This window comes from Poromitra crassiceps (genome assembly GCF_964638095.1).
Source record: "Poromitra crassiceps genome assembly, chromosome: 7".
NCBI classification, from domain to species: Eukaryota; Metazoa; Chordata; class Actinopteri; order Beryciformes; family Melamphaidae; genus Poromitra; species Poromitra crassiceps.
In genome coordinates, this window is record NC_139628.1 from 40,046,633 (window position 1) to 40,067,038 (window position 20,406).

At 43.0% G+C, this 20,406-nt stretch overlaps 1 protein-coding gene across 1 annotated transcript in view; it reads right to left on the bottom strand.

Moving 5' to 3' along the window:
* Positions 1-7,288, bottom strand: part of LOC310779928 (transmembrane protein 151A) — a gene marked incomplete at both ends in the record, with an annotated part of 26,661 nt that extends 19,373 nt beyond the window's left edge. Inside the window, one exon of the mRNA XM_083640447.1 lies at positions 7,220-7,288. Coding sequence (XP_083496573.1) covers positions 7,220-7,288 — 69 coding nt within the window. The remainder of the gene's footprint in view (positions 1-7,219) is intronic.
* Between the last annotated feature and the right edge of the window lie 13,118 nt (positions 7,289-20,406).

Sequence of the window (20,406 nt, forward strand, 5' to 3'; positions counted from 1 at the left end):
GATCAACTGATAGATCGTGGGGTGTAAGGGATAGGCAAGAGAAAGCTCAAGAAAATACTTTTGTTTTATTATGAGTAGTCTTGTGAATGAGACATACAACAGTCATTCACACCATTCCTACAGAGGACAAGGACACATGCCATCATCTAGTAGTGCTTATAAAGATACATGTATTTGGTGTTTTTATATGCATTTCACTGAAACTGGGAAATGTACACCAGTTAGTATAGGCCCTAGTTATACTGAGCCTGCATAGGGTGTGATACTTTAGCTTCACATAATAATATTCTCAAAACTGAATTTCTTTGCTGTTTGCATTTTGGTAATAACAAACAAGAATTCATGCTTTGTCCAGCTTTTTATTTTTCCATTAAAAGTAGGCCTGTGCACAACTACCACAGGGCTCCTGTGAGTACAGCTTAGATGGAAGTGTTTGTTGTGAATGTTTGTGAGTGTGCTGTTGCAACTGTATGTCCTTGTCTGAAAACAGATTGCTTTACATGTCCTTTGCTTATTCACTACAGTTTGTTGTGCTGTCTGTTGGGAGACGATCTGTCTTGTTGAATGTTTGTCTTCCACTGCTTTACTGGCATCTGCAAACACCATTATGTTTTTCTAAAGAATGATCCAAGAATAAATGATCCAATACCAATAATTTCCCTATATGGACAATTTTGTGTCCCTGCGACCAACCAGCACTTAGTGGCTGTGTGAGAAGTCTCTGTGCTGTAATATTTTGGACGAATTTCAGATTGCAGCCGCTCCAGGCTATAAGCACTGGCAACCCGAACACATTTTTCCCTGAGGACAATGAACTATCTATCTATTAAATTTTCGGTTCACCTGCCAACGTTTGGTACACTAAAAAAACAACTGCTATGGGTATTTTATTTACTGGCCAATTAAGAGCAGATTTTGAGTTTTAATTTAAAACTTGCTCATTCACTTACACAAGTCAAGGTTGTAATTCATCATGCATAAGCATCAACTGATCTGCATCAGTTCATTCATCGCCGTTTTGTGTAGAGCCAGCGAAACAGACAGGCAGCCAATCAGGAGCCTGTTTGATACAGAACCATTGTTATGCTTTGATTTGATTGGCTAGAGATGTATGGTAGGTACAGCCAAGGTTTTAGAACAGGCATTCAAACACGATCATCTCAACAAATAGAGAGCCAACGTCGACGTCACTTCCTGCTTCAGCATGCGAGATTTCATCCGCCATTTATTTTCCTATTCACCTTATGTTCAGACCTTACAGTGGGCCAAATTCTTCCGGGTCCTATTAACACTTCCGGCGGTCACGGCGCCAAATATGAAAGAACGTCATGAAGAAGAGAGTTGTTTTTGTAGCGGACAGCGCAGGGTGTAAAACAAAGAACGTAGCCTACTACTTTGAGCTCGGTACACAGCAAGCAAGCGGAGTATCCACTGTTAGCCAGGTCAGATAACGTTATCGTCGACAATGACGAGCACTGTCTTGTAAAACATACCTGAACTCCAACAAAGAAAGCTTCAGAAGGTTTTCTGTCCTCCGAGCGCGCGAGCCACTTACGTCTATAAGACCCGCAGACGTTAACGTAATTCCCTGGAATGCGAGACTTAACGAGCCAGTTACATGGCGTTGCATTCTTAGACATTGCCGTTTGCTTTTATTTGGTATGTTACACACGATTGGCTAAACTATTAGTTAATTCAGAGTTAGATTATATTGGAGCAGCCAGCCATTTTTTTTTCTTTTTTTTTTGCTGGAAGTCGTCGAACGACCACACAACCAGGTCAAATGGGCGTGGCTACATAAGGTGAATAGGTTGAGGCCACGTCTCGTCATAGACGCTGGTTTAGCTGGCTCAGCCTGGCTGGGGGCGTGGTCAGGGTGGGGTAAAAAACCCTGTTCTATCCATTCAGCAAAGTTAGAATTTAGCTGATAGCCCAGCCCAGGCAGACACGATCGGGGATTTAACCACCGCAGTAAACACACATCTGAGCAGACATCTTGTGTTCTGCTCTAGAACCCCCAAACCTGTAGTTTAGAGCCACAGCACCGTTTTTTGGTGAGTCAGCCCATGAGATATATGGGTGGTTTTACCCCACTCGCGCGCCAGCCGTTTAACATTTTGTGGGCGTTTCCAGACATGCGGACTGTCTCTATAGACATTTCAATAAAATGCTTATAAAAAAAAATTCTTAGTAAAACCAAACGATTCAGCTATATTGAGAAGCAGGAGAGACCATAGAACATTTCACTCGGACCAAAACTTAAAGCCGATTTATGCTTACGCGAAAGCGCCGAGTGTGCCGCAGCTGACCAGCCTATCAGTGCAGCTTGGCGGAGGGGATGTGCAGCTCCTCGAAAATGTGACTCTGCAGACCAACGCGGACGTGACGTTAGCAGCACGAGAGCTGTGATTGGCCATTGCCTTGGGCCGCGCACGTATCTGCTGATGTACTTGTTGTGAGGAATGAGGAACTATGCCATTTTCTCATTTAACAGTGCTTGTCCCTCATCTAGCAAAGCCTTCTGCAGGCTCACCGAATGTCCCCCCACCGACATGATTGCAATCTTGGTAAACAACAACACGATAGCATCATATGTAATGGACATGAGTGTACCACAAGCCACCTAGTGTTTTGGAGGTGTACCACAGCCAACGCGCCGAGTTACGTTCGAGTATGCACAGTCTCGCTGTCGCCGCTAGTCGGCGGCAAGGCTCCAAGTCAAGGCTGCGCAGAACCCTGTCAGCGCCTTTAAACATCGAAAAACTATTTTTTTTACTCCACAATTTTTTTTAACGTTTTGGTCCGAGTGAGATGTTCTATGGTCTCTCCTGTTTCTAAATATAGCTGAATCATTTGGATTGACTAAGTAAAGCTATTTTTATACGCAATTTACTCAATGCCTATGGGAAAATAAATTGCGGATGAAATCTCTTGGCACGCATGCTGAAGCAGGAAGTGATGTCGACTTTGGCTCTATAACCGGCCTGGGGTAGGCGGGTGGGGTTGACCCTTGGCCCTCATGGATCCACCCAAAGACCAATTTTACTGCTACACATACAAGGTGGTGGATTCCCTAGCTGGTGGAGCTTTTAAACTCGGTGAGAGTCTTGTGAGCCTCGACTTCTGACCAATCCCAGAGCTTCAAATTCTAGTCAGGTTTTCCCCAGAAAACCAGTGGTTTCCATCAGAACAACCCTGCCCTTTATACTGTCCCTTGGCTCATTGCTTTCTTCTCTTCTGCAATTAACATGCTGTCATCTTCGCAATGTCATTTTCTATTATAGCCTAGCTGCATGCTACTTCTCATTAAAAGTGCAAAAGTGTGTGTGTGTGTGTGTGTGTGTGTGTGTCTGTGTGTGTGTGTGTGTGTGTGTGTGTGTGTGCGTGCGTGCGTGTGTGCATGCGTGCGTGCGTGCGTGTGTGTGTGTGCATGCGTGCGTGCGTGTGTGTGTGTGTGTGTGTGTGTGTCTGTGCGTGTGTGTGTGTATGTGTGTGTGTGCGCGTGCGTGCGTGCGTGCGTGCGTGCGTGTGTGTGATGACATGTACTGTGGAGAGGTAGCACTGTCCTGTAAGAGGAAGGAGACCAGGAGGGGAGGCTGAGAGAGCGTAATGGAGGCAGAGCATCGGTGCAGACCAAATGCATTGCATTGCATTGAGCTGTCTGCACAACAGACACGGATAGAAGAGGAGAGTGTCAGAATGAACTGTAAAGGCATATTGAACACAATTGGCAAGTACATTTTATGTGCCTAGGGGCTTTAAATTAGTGCAAGCCACGCACCAAATTCTCAATTTTGCCACTGTCAATTCTACTAGCCAATCATCTGTTAGGTCAATCATATATTCTAAAAACTTCTTTAAGAAAGTTAGTTAAAGGATGGCTTCACCAGTAATCAACCCACTTTGTATCATATATAATCTGGGTAATATATAAGCACATGGGGAGTGTTTTACCTTCTCTCTCTGTTTACCTCACGGAGAAAAATGCTCCTGCTCCTGTCTGCAGAAACTCCGCCCCCACCAGCTGCAAGTCATTAAGGCTTGTTAAGGCTCTCAATGCAATTCTCTACTGATGTGCCTTACTTAAAAAATAAAAAATAAACAACAGCCGCCCTCGCAGCAGATTCTGCCTCTCCAGCAGAACCTCCGCAGCTCCGTTCTGACGCGTTGTGACGTAAAACGCGTCAGAATGGAGCGCTTTGGCAGAGGAAATGGGAGATCTTAAAGTCGAGCTGAACCCAAAAATGACTTTTCTTTTCTTTTAGTTCAAATACCTGGGTGCACCTATTTAATAATGTATGCCAAAAAAAATCTAATTTCTTTAGTTTTTCACACTTTTTCACATCTAAAGTTCATTTTTCAAGATTTCATTCATAACAGTAATCTACAGTTTGCTGACGTCACATAGTACTATAAAGTTTCTACCCCATTTCAACCAATCATATCATGACATGGCAGCTGTCAATCAAATCTTTATTTCAGGATAATTTTCTCTTCCAAATGAAGGAGAAAATGGCGCCTAGTGCCTGTCATCTGGCAGAATTTCTAGCCCATAAACTAACTACTAACGTGGCCAATTGTATGTATTATACAAAATAAAGCAAATGGTACAGTAATGTCTAAGAATGCAAAGAAATGTAACTGGCTCGTTAAAACTCGCATTCCAGGAATATTGTATTTACTGCAATAGCGTATTTGGCGCGCGCTTGAGAGCCTGGTTGTCAGGGGTCGCCCCTCGGAGATTCCAGGCGGGCGGGCAGCACCTATGCATCGGATTGTCCGCTCGTTCCACACAGAAGCAGCTGGCTGCCTGGTACTCGGCATATCCCACTCGCGTAGCACAACAACACGCTGAATCCCACTCGATTTGGGGGTGGAACACGCCAGGATTGGCCAATACCAAAGCCAGTCCCCAGAATTGTCAAATCAAAAAAATCATCGACACGCTATATGGCCCGCCTCTCAACCCTGTCATCAAGACAAGATTTGTTTTCAGTCTCCGACGCTCGCTCTACTTGCATTCCGTTGGGTTCATTTTGACTTTAAATAAATAAATAAAAAGAAAAAAGAAAAAGACGTGTTATTTTTGCCTCAGCACTGAATTTTGTCTGTACACCCCCCCTGCGCGCACGCGCGCGGAAACTTGGTTCCCCCACTTGCTGTACCCAACTACACAGATACAGCAATTACACCCATCATAATAACAGGGAAGGAACTAACTTACACCAGCAGATTTGAGTACTAGTAGGACCTTCAAATGATGGTTGGTCACCTGCTAAAGTGGTTAGCATTTGACTGGCGTTTCATAGTAATTAGTAACAGAGTAGCTACCTCCTTAGCAGTGTATCCACTTCTTCACTCATTACACCAGTGTCCAGGTTAGTTATCCATTAGACCAGGGATACTCAACTTGCTTTGCCCGGGGGCCACTTTTGTGAAATGATAGGAGGCCAGGGGCCAGTTAATAAACAAACAATATAAATTGTTCTGTAGCGGATTGTAGTTTTTTGGGGTTTCGGCCTGAGTTTAGTCTGATAATGTTGTGCACACCGGATAGTTAGTTAGGTTAAGTTAGTTAGGTTAAGTACATATACATAAGCGCCTGGGTAGCGAGCAGACGGCGGTATTTGACAATTTAACTGGAGCTCAGCCAAACTTTATTTCACATTAGTTATTATTGTGAATTAGATTCTAATTCACAATGAAAACTAACGTGAAATTATTAGGAAATGGTCGGGGGGCCACTCTGCACCCTGTCGCGGGCCGCATCTGGCCCCCAGGCCGCAAGTTGAGTATCCCTGCATTAGACCCTGGGCCTAGTAGTCTACCCACCCTTGGGTTGTTTGCCCTATAAACTGACTTCACAACAATGCTGCTGTTATTTTTCTTTTCTTTTCATTTTTTACTTTAAAGAGGACATGAAAAATGTGATCATATGACTCTAGTTCATTTTCATTTCACCTCAGACAAGACAGGACACTGCTTTCAAGTCTGAAATTGACCTAGATTTGCTAGAAGGATTTTCGCCAACTAGGGCGCTGTTAGATGATGTCACTAGGTTGACTGTACAGTAAGGATTTTGAACGTTTTGATTAAATCAAAACAACCACAATCCAAGTCAGAAACACAACAGCATTATGTTGTGATCCTGTTAGAATTCAAAATCCTTACTACCAACACGCCTGTACTCCACTACTATACAGTACTGTACTGTACAGTACAGTCAACCTAGTGACATCATCTAGCATCATCGTCTTTCTAGCAAATCCAGCCAATGAGGTAGAATAAACATTGCAGCTTCTCACAGTGTTGTAGGCTACTGGAGTGGTAGATGAAGAAGTCTGTTACTGCTGAAGAGGTGGTGGTGGAGGAAGGTTATCTGCTGAGGATGTGGGTGCGCAGCGTGATGTATTGAGGAGCTGGCCATAAGGACGTGGACGTCTAGTAGTGGCTACTGTGGAGATTGGTGTATATGAGTAAGAAGGTGGCCACTGGACATAGTGCTGAGGAGGAGGTGTGGTCCTGTATTTCATTGGAAATATTGTTTGCTGATATGCTCTCACTACCCTGAAGGTAGCCTATTGCTGAGGGGAAGCACTGGTACTCTGTAATCTCTAGATTAGAAGGGTTGCTGCTATACTGTGATGATGTCACCCTCCGATATATTTGAATGGCTTCAGGGGATGAGCGACATTGGGGCATATAGCCTACTCCCAACTACTACCGTATACCCTGAACTATATACCCTGAAAAATAGGTGCATGTCATCATGCCTACAGCATTGTCTTGTCAGAGGTGTTGCATTATCGCCTTAGAACAGTTCAGCACTACCCCCCCCCCCCCCCCCCTCTGTTTAATCACAGGCAATAATAATACTTCAAGGCCAAGGTCCTACCCTGCTGTGTGCCCCCCCCTGCAGAAAGCACCAAATGGCTGTGAAATGTGACAAATCTTTCATATTAACACAGACATGGCCTGTTTTGATAGTACAAGGCAAAGAGGACAGAGGCATAGAGGCAAATATGTGGTGAATGGTGTAGAAATGACTAAGTTGTGGCATGGGAAAGACCAATTAAGTCCCGTGAGCGATGATATGAGAGACGGTGGTTCAAAATCTGCGCAACTTCTAACTTTGACGCGTTCTGTTTACACACACAAACACACACGGACAGACAGAGGAGAAGGTGAGAGAAAAGCGCACTGGTTAAAGTAGCGTTACCTGCTCTCTCCCTGCCCCGTCCTCCAAAATGGGCTCTTCTGCGGTCGCAGTCTCCTCTTCCGTCTGCATCTTCCCTCTCTCCTTTCCTCGCTTCCTCCTACCCTTCCTTAAGAACCGGGCACGGACAGTTCCTACCCCGGTAACGGCCGAAGGCAGGGACCTCCCCGGCCTGTTGGAGCAGCAGGCTCGGTCACCCCATCCGCCGCAAGTCGGTATCCTATTTCACGATTGCGGGGCCTGCGGCAAATAAGCATCGTCTACTCCGAATTCAGCAGTCGCTCTCTCCCCCTCTCTCTCCTCCACTGACTCTCTCTCTCTCTCTCTCTCTCTCTCTCTCTTTCAACCCGCTCGGCGTTTCTCCTTCAGCCGCTCCATCCTTCACATCAAAGGCAACGCGTTTTAAAACACCAACCGTCAAACCGTCACAGCACGTTGCCCTCAGTCAGTGGCAAACCGTTTTAAAACACCAACCGTCAAACCGTCACACAGAGCGTTGCCCTCCATGCCAAACCATTTTGCAGCTGCCTGTCGGTCCTGCTTCGTGATGCCCGAGCGTGCGCGCGCGCGCGAACGCTTTCACCAGCTGCACAGCACGGATGACGGATGGAAGACGCTCGGCGTGAGCTCGAGAGGCTGCAGGAATATAAATAACACACACACACACACACACACGCACGCACGCACGCACGCACGCACGCACGCACGCACACACACACACACACACACACACACACACACACACACACACACACACACACACACACACACACACACACACACAGCTATCGGTCATTCGCGCGAGCGAGCGACGCAAGAGCTCAAATAGCAATTTATTGTACAGAAGTTCATAATATACAAAGCTATCAACAAATAAAACAATACACAAACAATAAAGCACGATAAAAATGGGGGGATCACACATTACATGGGGACATCTCTGGAGACGACGTGACTAATGAGGCACCGATAATTTAATAGATCCATGGTTCGCACCGACCTAGACCATTGGTTTGGGTCACACTGTGGCTAATTTGGTGAATTGGAGCATTTTGGGTGGACACAAACTAGTTTTTAAATGACACAGTAATAATTTGCGTTATAGCTTTAGCAATCCAGTAGGTGGCGTTAATGCAACATTTAAGGACACCAACTGCCATAAAAACCAAAAGAAGAAGATTGAGGACGGACCGGAAGCGGAAGCAAAGAGCGTGGAAGGAGACGTATGACGTATGACGTATGACCAACAGAAGACGTATGTATGGATTATATTATCACGAATATATCAATTGGAGACGAGGCTCCGTTTAGCACTGAGAGAGGAAGAAGCTTCTCTCTGTCTTATGGACTCAGATTAATGGTTTAGTTAGCTGTGAAGCTAATGGAGCTAACGTTGTTGGAGCTTTGAAGAACGTTTGTCAGTAAAAACGTTCAGGAGGAAAGGTTCCTGTGTCACTGTATGGAATGTCTAATGTCCAAAAGCTGACAGTGTTGGTGAACTAGCGACTAACTGCGGCCGTCGAAGATATATTTGCGCTGTTTGAAAGAAGATAGCAGAGTACGAGGAGGAAGCCTGAGTCCAGACCTTCAGATCTTCCCACTCCACTGAGTTGACTGCTTCTGAAGAAGGTAATGGAGTGTAACGAGTTAACCATTCAGTCTGATATCAGGCTAGAATCTTCTCCTTCCAAAAAGAACGAGCAAGAACGAAAGCTGCTGGACACTGCTTTAAATCCTGTAGTGCGGTTATACAGAGTAGCCATACCTCCAGACTTCCAGCAGCTGTTGGTCAGTAAAGAAGTTCCCCCTGAGCTGCAGGAGTGGAATCCCAGTCTGGACCAAGAGGACCCAGAGCCCTCACACATTAAAGAAGAACAGGAGGAACTCTGGACCAGTCAGGAGGGAGAGCAGCTTCAGGAGGACCCAGAGCCCCCACACATTAAAGATGAACAGGAGGAGGAACCCTGGACCAGTCAGGAGGGAGAGCAGCTTCAAGATGACCCAGAGCCCCCACACATTAAAGAAGAACTCTGGACCAGTCAGGATGGAGAGCAGCTTCACAAGGAGCCAGATCCCCCACACATTAAAGAGGAACAGGAGGAACTCTGCATCAGTCAGGAGGGAGAGCAGCTTCCAGGGCTGCAGGAGGCTCATATCACCAAGTTCCAATTCACTCCTGTCCCTGTGAAGACTGAAGATGATGAAGAGAAGCCTCAGTCCTCACAGCTTCATCAAAGCCAAACTGAGGAGAAGAGAGAGGCAGAGCCTCTAGCCAGCAGCTCAAATGAACAGATGAAAACAGAAGCTGATGGAGAGGACTGTGTAGCATCAGAACCAGCCAGTGCTGGCAAGACTTCAGACACTTCTGAGACTGAAGACGATGATTGGACAGAAACTAGTCAACCTCAGTCACACATGAGAGTCCACACAGGAGAGAGGCCATTTAAATGCTCTGTCTGTGGTAAATGTTTTGGTCTTAAAGCAATATTGAAACGACACATGATAGTCCATGCAGGAGATAAACAATTTAAATGCTCAGTCTGTGGTAACTGTTTTGGTCAGAAAATTTACTTGAAAACACACATGATAGTCCACACAGACGAGAAGCCCTTTAAATGCTCAGTCTGTGGTAAATGTTTTGGTCGGAAAATATACTTGAAGAAACACATGATAGTCCACACAGGAGATAAACCATTTAAATGCTCAGTTTGTGGTAAAATATTTGCTGAGAACGGACACTTGACCAGACACATGGTAGTCCACACAGGCGAGAAGCCCTTTAATTGCTCAGTCTGTGGTGACAGTTTTAATGTTAAATCAAACTTGACCAGACACATGAGAGCCCACACAGGCGAGAGGCCCTTTAATTGCTCAGTCTGTGGAAAATGTTTTGGTCTTAAAAAACACCTGAAGGAACACATGATAGTCCACACCGGAGATAAACAAATTATATGCTCTGTTTGTGGTAAAATATTTGCTCGTAACAGAGACTTGACCAGACACATGGTAGTCCACACAGGCGAGAAGCCCTTTAAATGCTCAGTCTGTGGTGACAGTTTTAATGATAAATCAAACTTGACCAGACACATGAGAGCCCACACAGGCGAGAGGCCCTTTAAATGCTCAGTCTGTGGTAACAGTTTTGGTCATAAACACACCCTGAAGAGACACATGATACAACACACAGCAGAGTTCACTTAATATTGGGTTGGACAATATTTCAATATTATCATTGTCAGTGGAAACATATTGTGAGACCACTGATCGAGTGATTTTCTAATTGAAAATGAGATAATGAGAATAAATGGGGGACTATTATTTGAAAATTACATGTTTGTTTCTTTGTATGTTATATTATCCTGCATGTCAATTGTTCAATTAGATGAACATCAATATTGTCATATATTGCTATTGAAGATTTACATCAGGCATGGATGCCTCATGAAGCTCCTTGAGATTTAGGAAAAGTGGAGGCTGTTCAGGATGCTGGAAGATGGAGATCATCAGTTTACATGAAAGTAACTGAGTATTTCAAAATCTAACATCAGTCAAGACATTCACTGATGATAAAAGGGCAAAGTTCTGACTCAACATATCAAATGGCTGATCTGTCAGAAAAGGTTTGTTGTACTTAAAGCTTTGATTTCAGTGACAGATCTCTTAGATGAAGGCTTCATTTTGGAATGGAGCCTCCTTTGCGATTGCATAACTCCTGCATTGTCCGGCTCTAGAGCTTCTTTATGACATAAACTACAAATAAAAAGATGGAGAGGATGTTATACTGTAGCTGTATGGCTTTTGTGATCAACATTTCTCTTTAAAAAGAGACATCACTTATGATAACAAAAATGCAAATGTCGATAAATCTTCCAAGGTCTGCCCATTGTGTGTGTGTGTGTGTATACTGTACATGTATATAATTGTGTGTGTGTATATACTGTATATACTATATATTTATTGAACACATGAAGCTGTTTACACTGACTAGTGACTAGTGTAAAAGCTGTGTATGTATGTACAGTATATACTGTATATACACACAGCTTTTACACTAGTGAATATATTAATATGTATGTATATATACATACATATATACTGTACACACACACACACACACACACACACACACACACACACACACACACACATATATATATAAATGTCCTGCATTTACAGTATATAGTGCTCTTATCCAAAGTGCTTTACAATCAGTAGGTACATTCACCCATTCATACACCGATAGCAGCAGGCTACCACGCAGGGTGCTGGCACACCAATTTGGGGTTCAGTATCTTGCCCAAGGACACTTCGACATGCAGACTGGAAGAGGCGGGAATCGAACCACCGACATCTTTTATCCAAAGCGATTAGTGGACAACCTGCTGTACCCCCTGAGCTACAGCCGCCCAATATATATATATATATATATATATACATACACACACACACACACAGCCGCCCAATATATATATACAGTATATATATATATATATATATACATACACACACACACACACACACACACACATATACAGTATATATATAACACAGCTGGGAGTAGGAGTCACATGGCATATAGGCAGGGCAGCTGCTGGCCATTTGTATATAAAATGAAGTATATAAAATGAAGTGCCAAATATGTGCATTGTATTTTAATCCTGATCAAAAGTACTATCAAATATGAAGTGACAACACATGTAAGGTACATAAAGCTATAATATATACAGCAGTATGAATGCAGAATGATAGTGTTAGGATGGCGAGCAGGAGAAGAAGGTGGAGGCAGAGGCAGGCTTCAAGTTCCACACAGTTGTTTAATGTGAGAAACAAGGCCTTTTTAACATGTTACACACATGTTAAATCATAATTAACATCATAATTAATGAACGATAGTATCGATCATTAATTATGAACGATACTAGTGTATCTCACATTACATTACATGTGGCAAACAAACAATTGTTAGAATTACTGTACATGTCAGCAAACAAGCGATTGTTAAACTGTACATGCAAGCAGGGGCGGACTGGGATCATAATTCAGGCTGGGCATTAGATACCAAGCAGGCCAGGCCGATACGGGCCGAAGCCAAAAAATTTTGGGCCGTTTGAAGCCCAATTTGGGCCGTTTGAAGCCAGATTTGGGCCAGTTGAAGCCAGATTTAGGCCGGTTGAAGCCAGATTTGGGCCGTTTGAAGCCCAATTTGGGCCGAGTCCAATTTTACAATGAGATGCACCCACTTTAACCCTGAATAAAGTAATAAAACCACTAGTAAACCAGTAGGCGGCGCCTGGTCTGCTGTTCTGTTTTTTTTGCAGGCCCTTAAGAGCACATGATGCCCTACGCAGTCTGCGTACTCTGCGTATACTGTAGGCTGCGGCGGCCCTGCATATAGGGTCATGTTTACCGTGAATACAACATTTAATTTCACGCTCCCCCACATGTGGTATTCACATGTTAAGTGGACATTTTCGGAAAGCTTCGAGTTCACGACTTGTGACGTTGATGGAAAGTTAATATATTGTATTTTCAGCCGTATATAGCTTTTAGCTTATTTATTTTTTATGTCTGAGGAACATGCTAAATTATAGCCATGGTTGCTTCTAGTGTTTTGAATGCCAAGCATGTCGTGTACACGACTTCAGGTCTCGTAAACATGACTTCACGACTTTCAAAATGAAGGCCGCATATAGGACCCAAATCTTTAGGAGCCAATCACCTTCTTCACCCATGATGATAGACATGATGTTGAAATGTGAGATGTGCTACCCTTTGATTATGTTCTTACTCTAAATAGGTGTTTGGGTGATGGACACTTTGATCTATCAAATATAGTGAGCGAGAAAATTGGATTAGACTGAGAATAGTTAGTTCTCTCTCTCAACAGTCAGCAATTCAACAGTTTTTCTTACACATTGGGGACAGCATGCAAAATCTTAAAATATGTCAAAATGCGCCCTAGATTAAATGTTGTCAAAGTTTTGTCCACATGTTTTTGTTGATTTTGGTTGAAAAGGGCCCTAAGGTAGGCTACTCTCTGTAACCAGTGGGATCCATAGTCAACATCCCTCCTGTTTGCCTGTTTCATTATTCACCACTGGGGGGAGCAAATTGTCAACACAGGACAAAGTACCAACATGGTACTTGGCCCTAACCAGTTTATAAAACAGTGTTTATTACAGAAGAGGTTTCATTAGGTCGCCGCCAAACAGATGTAGGCCAACAGTATGCAATATATCACTCATACTTCACTCATGTCGTATGTGTCCCTGCATGCCTGCTCTGTCTATACCATAGCTTCTCTCTCTCTCCCTCTCTCCCCTCTCCCTCTCTCAGAGGCTCTCTCTCTCTCTGTGGCCTTTGTAAAGTGAGACTGGGTAACAGCTTTGACTGTGGGCATGTTTCCATGAATGAGACAGTGAGGAGGCTGGCAGAGTGCCCATTGTACACAAGTAACCCCCTTACCAGCTGCCGGATTGGCTATGTTACATGCAAGGTCCAGTGCCAGGCCTTGCCTTCAGCTTCATGGCATAACTCACCAGCCATAGTGTTAGGAGTCTCCATCTTTAGGCCAAGTGTTTGTCCTTTCCCATAGCCCAACAGCCCTCCAATCACCATCTAAGCCTCTAACAGTGAGACTAAATACATAATAATAATAATAATAATCATAATCATAATCATAATCATAATCATAATAATAATAACAATAATTCATATTATAATTGTTCTGGTATTTGGAATTATTTAATATCAACATGATGCTTGACAGTTAAAAACATTGCCAACATTCCCCAGAAAAAAACTTAATCATAACATCAGCAAACAAATGACTATAATTCGAGCGAGTTTGCTTAGTAATTCTCATCAGTGCTGTAATGAATCTAAAGTCAAAATATAGCTGATATCTTCCCAATTAACAATATTGATGGGTCGTTGTACCATCCAGGCCCCATGCAATTGAATACCAAGACAGAATACACAATACACAACTGAACTTCTTGTGTTTGTAGCAAAAGATGACTGTGGCAAATGAAAACATCTCATTGCAGTTCAACTCCTCTCTAGTGGACCCCTAACCATTTAACTATGTAAACAGAAAGCACAGTTTTACTTGAAGGAAAGCCTGTCAGCCTAATCTGCAACAGCAGCAAAGCTACGAGGAGAGACACTTGTGAAACTGCTGCACCGTGCAACCAACTATCTCCTCTGTTCCAGAAATGCAACTCAGCAAAATATAGGCAGGCTCAGTCTGCTGTTAAATTCCACTGGGGGGGGGGGGGTGCAACATGAGGCACACTTCGCTTGGCATACCGGGCCTGTTGATAGGGGATAACAGAAGGTTCATCTGAACTGACATGGATTAGTAATGTGAAGCAACACACGTGTTCTTTTTTGCCTTTATTCAGATGGAGCGAATTGGCAGGCAGACTTTGGTCGACTCACCTTACGCGCCGGCCCCGAGACTGAAGGTCAAAAGCAGCCGTGCTTCACATTATTGGCCTGTGGTCTGGTCTCCCCTCTTTCATGCTCATTGTCAGTCTTCACACAGCTCAGCAGCTACGTTTCGTTGCTCTCAAAGACACATGAGAGCATTCGGGGCAGCAAAAGGTTTAAGTTTATAAAAAAAAATATATATTTTTTTTTATTGCAAAGCAAGGTGTAATTGTATTGTATTGTATGCAATTGTAGGTAGTCAAGCAATCATATTTTTCATTTTTTTTTACAAGAACAAGTAATGATAATATGCAACTTAAAATATAGACTACAGTTTTCTTTTCTCCCTTTTTTTTTAACACCAACACACAAAAACGAACACACTTGAACAGAAAACAAAAACAAAAACACACACACACACACACATACACACACACATACACACTCCAATATTACAGCGTGGTGAATGTTTTTGTTTTTACAAAAAATATATGTATTATGTATGTATATACTGTATATACAGTATATATATAATGCGTGGGATCCTGCACAAGGTGGGGGGGTCTATGGGAGACCAGCCGGGCGAATCACCCATCGCCCCTGAGCTTGTCGAGCTAGGCCAGAAACGGATCCCAAACAACTAGAAATCTCCCAAGTGAGTTGGTCCTCAGGAATCTGAGTCTCTCCATCCGTATAACAGAGAGCATCTCTCTGTTAAAGTTTATTTAACCAGGTAGGAAGGAGGCTACAAGCACTGATAATTACGGGTAGATTCATTTTCCCTCAATCTGACAATCTGACAAGAGTCTCCAGTTCCTTCAGTTTCAACTCAAGTGTCTCTGCAGGTTATGTTCCATGCTGCGGGGGCAGGCAGGCATCATGACATGACATTTCTTCCCAAACGGAGCTGGAGGAACAGTCAGCAAAAACTAATCGTGGGGCTTCAGACTGTCTGAGACTTCAGAATGAGCTCCACATTTCTGACAAATATCCAAGATAACTTGCAACTTGTGCCTTTTCTCATTCTTCACAATATCATTTCGAAGTTGTTATCATTTCTGGGTGCAAATCTCAATGATAGTTTCCATCAAACTTGCAGTTTTCTGAATCTGGCACACAGTGGGGTCAACGTGACTTATTAACATGTGTCATGCATGGGAACCATTTTTAGCTGCATAAGGACATTTCAATGGCCTAGATATACTGTGGTTATGATTTTACTGTCTGCCATTGACACACTGTAATTACGGTATCCAACTACATTTTCGCCAAGGCTCCACATGAATCCTCTATTGTTGCAAACTATGTCATCACCTGCAGATAAGAAGGGAAGGACACTGGGAACTGAGTTCAGGCTCTGTGTGTGAAGGTGCAGACAGGAAATACAGGTTGGATAAAACACAGATTTCAGTCAAGCACATAAATAATAACTTGCATAGCACTGAATTTCAGCCTTCAGGATATGAAAATATTTCACCTGCTATGATTCCATACTTTCTATAGTTGGCCTCCATATAGATTATGTAAAATGTTCTCCTGCTTGTTAAATTTTTACCACACAATAAAATGTACTGGGTCTTCTTCTCAGAAACCATGGTGGAACTGGTAAAGCAAAAATCTTGGATTTGGGTCTGACTCTCACATAATGGCAACCGACGTTATATTATGATCATCTCAACAACACAGGTTATAAATGTATCTTTGAATCAAAGAATGGTCCAATTTTACCATCTGACTATTTTCATAGAGGGAGGGGAGAGAGAGAGAGCGACAATGAGAGAGAGAGAGAGAGAGAGAGAGAGAGAGAGAGAGAGAGAGAGAGAGAGAGAAAGCTTTCCATAGTACTGAGGGCATTTGGAGTGTGCTGGACACCACTGAGTGTTACTATGTAAAATAAATAAGAAAAAATACAGCCCCATTGTAGTTGTTGCTGCAAAGTGATATTTGTAGAAAGATTTCCCTATGTCTTATTCCCACACCATGATCAAGTACAGCAGCTTCAGTGTTTCAACAGTTCAGTCAGGCAGAATAAACAGATCACTTTACTGTTGATCGTTTTTACCCACTTCAACAAGCTGCTTGTTTACCTCAGGGCTTCCTCACAGCACTTCACTATGCCTACATCAGCACAGGCAAGCAGCACTGCCTGGCATGTGACTTTCTTTTTCTAAGGGCTATCCAGTTTTCCCCATGTGACTGGAGGAAAGCACTCTCTAGTCGGCTGGATTCCGTTACCCTCCGCCAACAGGGCTGCGGGGGGGTAAGGGAGGGCAGATCCAGTTACTGCATGGGAGAAAATGACTGTTGAGTGCGTATGATTATGCATAAACTGTTAAGGAGCTGAACGTCTGTCATCAATCTCTTGTCAAATGCATGCATGCACGCACGTACGCACGCACACACACACACACACACACACACACACACACACACACACACACACACACACGCACAGAAAGATGAGATATTGGCTTGGTAGATCATCACAAGCATAACAATGTTGACAATGTTCTGCACTGATTGAATCCTCTGCGCCAGGGGGTTTCCATATTTTTTCATGTGAAACACCCCCCCACATACAGCATTGTAGACTTGCAATAGGCATGGGCCGCTATTTGATGAGGGTTGTCCTACCTCCATCTGATAAGGTGGATTTAGTGCTGCATGCCTGCCTGCAGAGATGGGAAAAGTACACACATTCTTTACTTAAGTAGGAGTACAGTTTAAAAAAAAAGACTGGTAAAAGTAGAAGATTCAACTTGTTTACTCAAGTAAAAGTACAAAATTACACGCTCTGAAATGTAATCAAGTATAAAAGTAAAAAAAGTATTTCTACCAGCTGTTTCTGTGCAAAGCTAACTGAACCTCACGTCATATTAAGATAACTAGAATTTTTGCACACTCAATTGAATTCGGGACTCTGGAGACGATGAACCGAGCACACACACAGACACACAGCTCTCCAATTATAGCAGTAGGATTGGCTACAGGTGGTGTATGCTGATGGTATTTAATCTACTGGTCCTGGAGTTGTTGAAACATAGTCACTGAAGAACTAAATGAAATGAAAATAAATAAAGTGACAGTCCTTCAAGTCAGTTTTGATGGAGCACAAAGTCCTTCATCAATTGTGTTAGTGGTAGGGAGTGGACTTGGTTCAGGCAATGTGTGCCCAGTGTTTGGCGGATCCGGATCCGACACACGTGGGCCAGAGGTCAGTTTGTCCAGGTCTCCTCCTGCATAGGGGGCATTGTGGAGCAGCCATTCCTCTCAAACAGAAGGCTTTATGAAGGAACAAATTGTTTGAGTGACATCACTGATGACATCACTCACGGATGACATCATTCATTGATGACATCACAATTGCTCAACTGACATCACTGATGACATCATCTGACTGTGACATCATCACTGATTTACGACATCACTAGTGACCTGACCATCAGGCTGAACCTTCTAGAACGGTACATCTAGTGATTTATGACCTCATCAATGTCTGTGACATCATCAGTGATTTGTGACATCATCGGCCGCGCCTTATTTTGTGTCTTGTTTTGGATGTGCATACCCTGGTTCCAACCCACACTGGACAATTTTGGAGGTGATCAGAGTAACGGTGCATCTTGCAAGTCCAGACAGACAGACAGACAGACAGACAGACAGACAGACAGACACACACACACACACACACACAGACACACGCAGACACGCCTCCAATTATAATAGTAGGATTTGGAGACTATTAAACTTACAAGATATAAGACCCCCTCCAAACATGTTTTAAGATGTATAAAGACTATATACCTTGATTAATGATTGTATAATATGGTTTTTCCACAAAAAGGTATAATGCAAAGCTGGAGTGCGAGACAAGAGGGACAGACAAATGTTACATGTTTTTGTCTGTCGTGCATTAAAACTAAAGTAACTTGCCCGTTTTCAAAATATAAGGAGTAGAAAGTATGTGTTAAAATGTAGGGAGTAAAAGTTAAGTTGTGAGAAAAATAAATAGTCAGTGAAGTACATGAAAATGAAGTACACTAACAAAGTATTTGTACTTAGTTACAGTACTTCCCATCTCTGCCTGCCTGTGCTGCTAGTGGGGAAACTCTGAGGATGTTTCATGCTCAGAGTAGACATTTTTACATATTCTTCGATTTGCCAACCTGCTTCATTTGGCTGCAGACTCTTTGCAGCTCCCCAGACACCAGTTTGGAAACCGCTGCTCTTCAGGTCAAATCCAAAGGTCACCATCTGTATGCATCTGGTCCAGAGGTCACCATCTGTATGCATCTGGTCCATATCTTTAGGCCATGACCATGTCTCAGTACTAATTGTGCTGAAAATATTGCCCAATGCATAAACTGTTGATTTTAAAGATTCCTTGTTTTCACTCTAATTATGTTAGTGATATGCTAATGAGTGATATGTCAATGATATGCACATTTTGTGAGTTGGATCGGAACCCCCCCCCCAAATGTAATGGGTTCATCCTTGGCTACACCCTTCCACCAAGTTTCATGAAAATCGGCCCAGTGGCCAGACAGGCAAACAAACAAACGGCAATGAAAACATAACTTCCTTCGCTGAGGTAACAAAGATGACTGGAGTGGAGACAGTAAGGATTTGCATTTAAAAGTGAGTTAACTCATGCTTGCACAACCTGTATCAATATCATCAGTGCATAGCTGTACCTTTCCTTTCTTCCTCCTACAGTAAGTGTTGCCCTTAGAAGAAAGTAAGACAGTCTGTTTGTTGACTAAGATGTTGAAATCTGTTGTGGGATTGGGAGAATGTGTGGTGGGAGAGTTAAGACTCAGTTCCTCTTTGTCTCCCGAGTCCCACATGACAAAATGGCAAAACATATTTTGAAAGGTTAAATGGAGGGTTGTTGTGAATTTAATAAACAATCTCAATTTGGAATATTATCACTGAATAGCCTACTGACTCAATCATGAGCTATATGACCTGATATGATTTGGATACGATAACATCACAGAGTTTTGTTACAATCAGCACGTTGTCATTGTGTATTTTACTGGTTATCAACATTTTTATTCCATATTTGGGCCCCGGACCCCCATTTGATGAGATGTACTCAAACACAAACCTGATATATAGCCTATATTTTAACTATTATTGTTAAATAAATACTGTATGATTTTGTCAGGAATTCCATTACTATCTGTATTGCAGGTACTGTAGAGAGATAAGAGTAAAACTAGTAAATGAAATAATGCTGAAGTTGAACAATTTATCCGTTTGCTGGGGACCCCTGGAACCCCCTCAAGGACCCCTGCCTGGTGGTCCCTGGACCCCACGTTGAGAACCACTGGTGTATTTTATTTAACACATGATGATGTAGTTAGTGGCAGTGGGTAAACCTGCTATGACCTTGAGTCAACGTAAAAGGCCTTTATGATAATCATCCTCAAGTAACCTACAGTTTGTACTTTAAATAAAGTACATTTGCGTTATAAAGGCTTATCTCAGGCCAATCAGGTGCATGAGCTATATTCTGCAATAAAAAGTTTGAGTGCAGGTGGGTTTTTAAAACGAACATATACCTCATTTCACTCCACTGGCCACAGCCATCAACACAAATGTGCTCCTCCACTATTAAGCCAATCACGAGCAAGCTGAGCGACAGGGAGGCGTTACTTCGACAAAAAACACGCTCTGATTGGTCGCAGCGGCACATCAGCTGAGTGGGAGAAAGGTATAAATAATCCACAGACAAGCTTTTGGACGCTGCA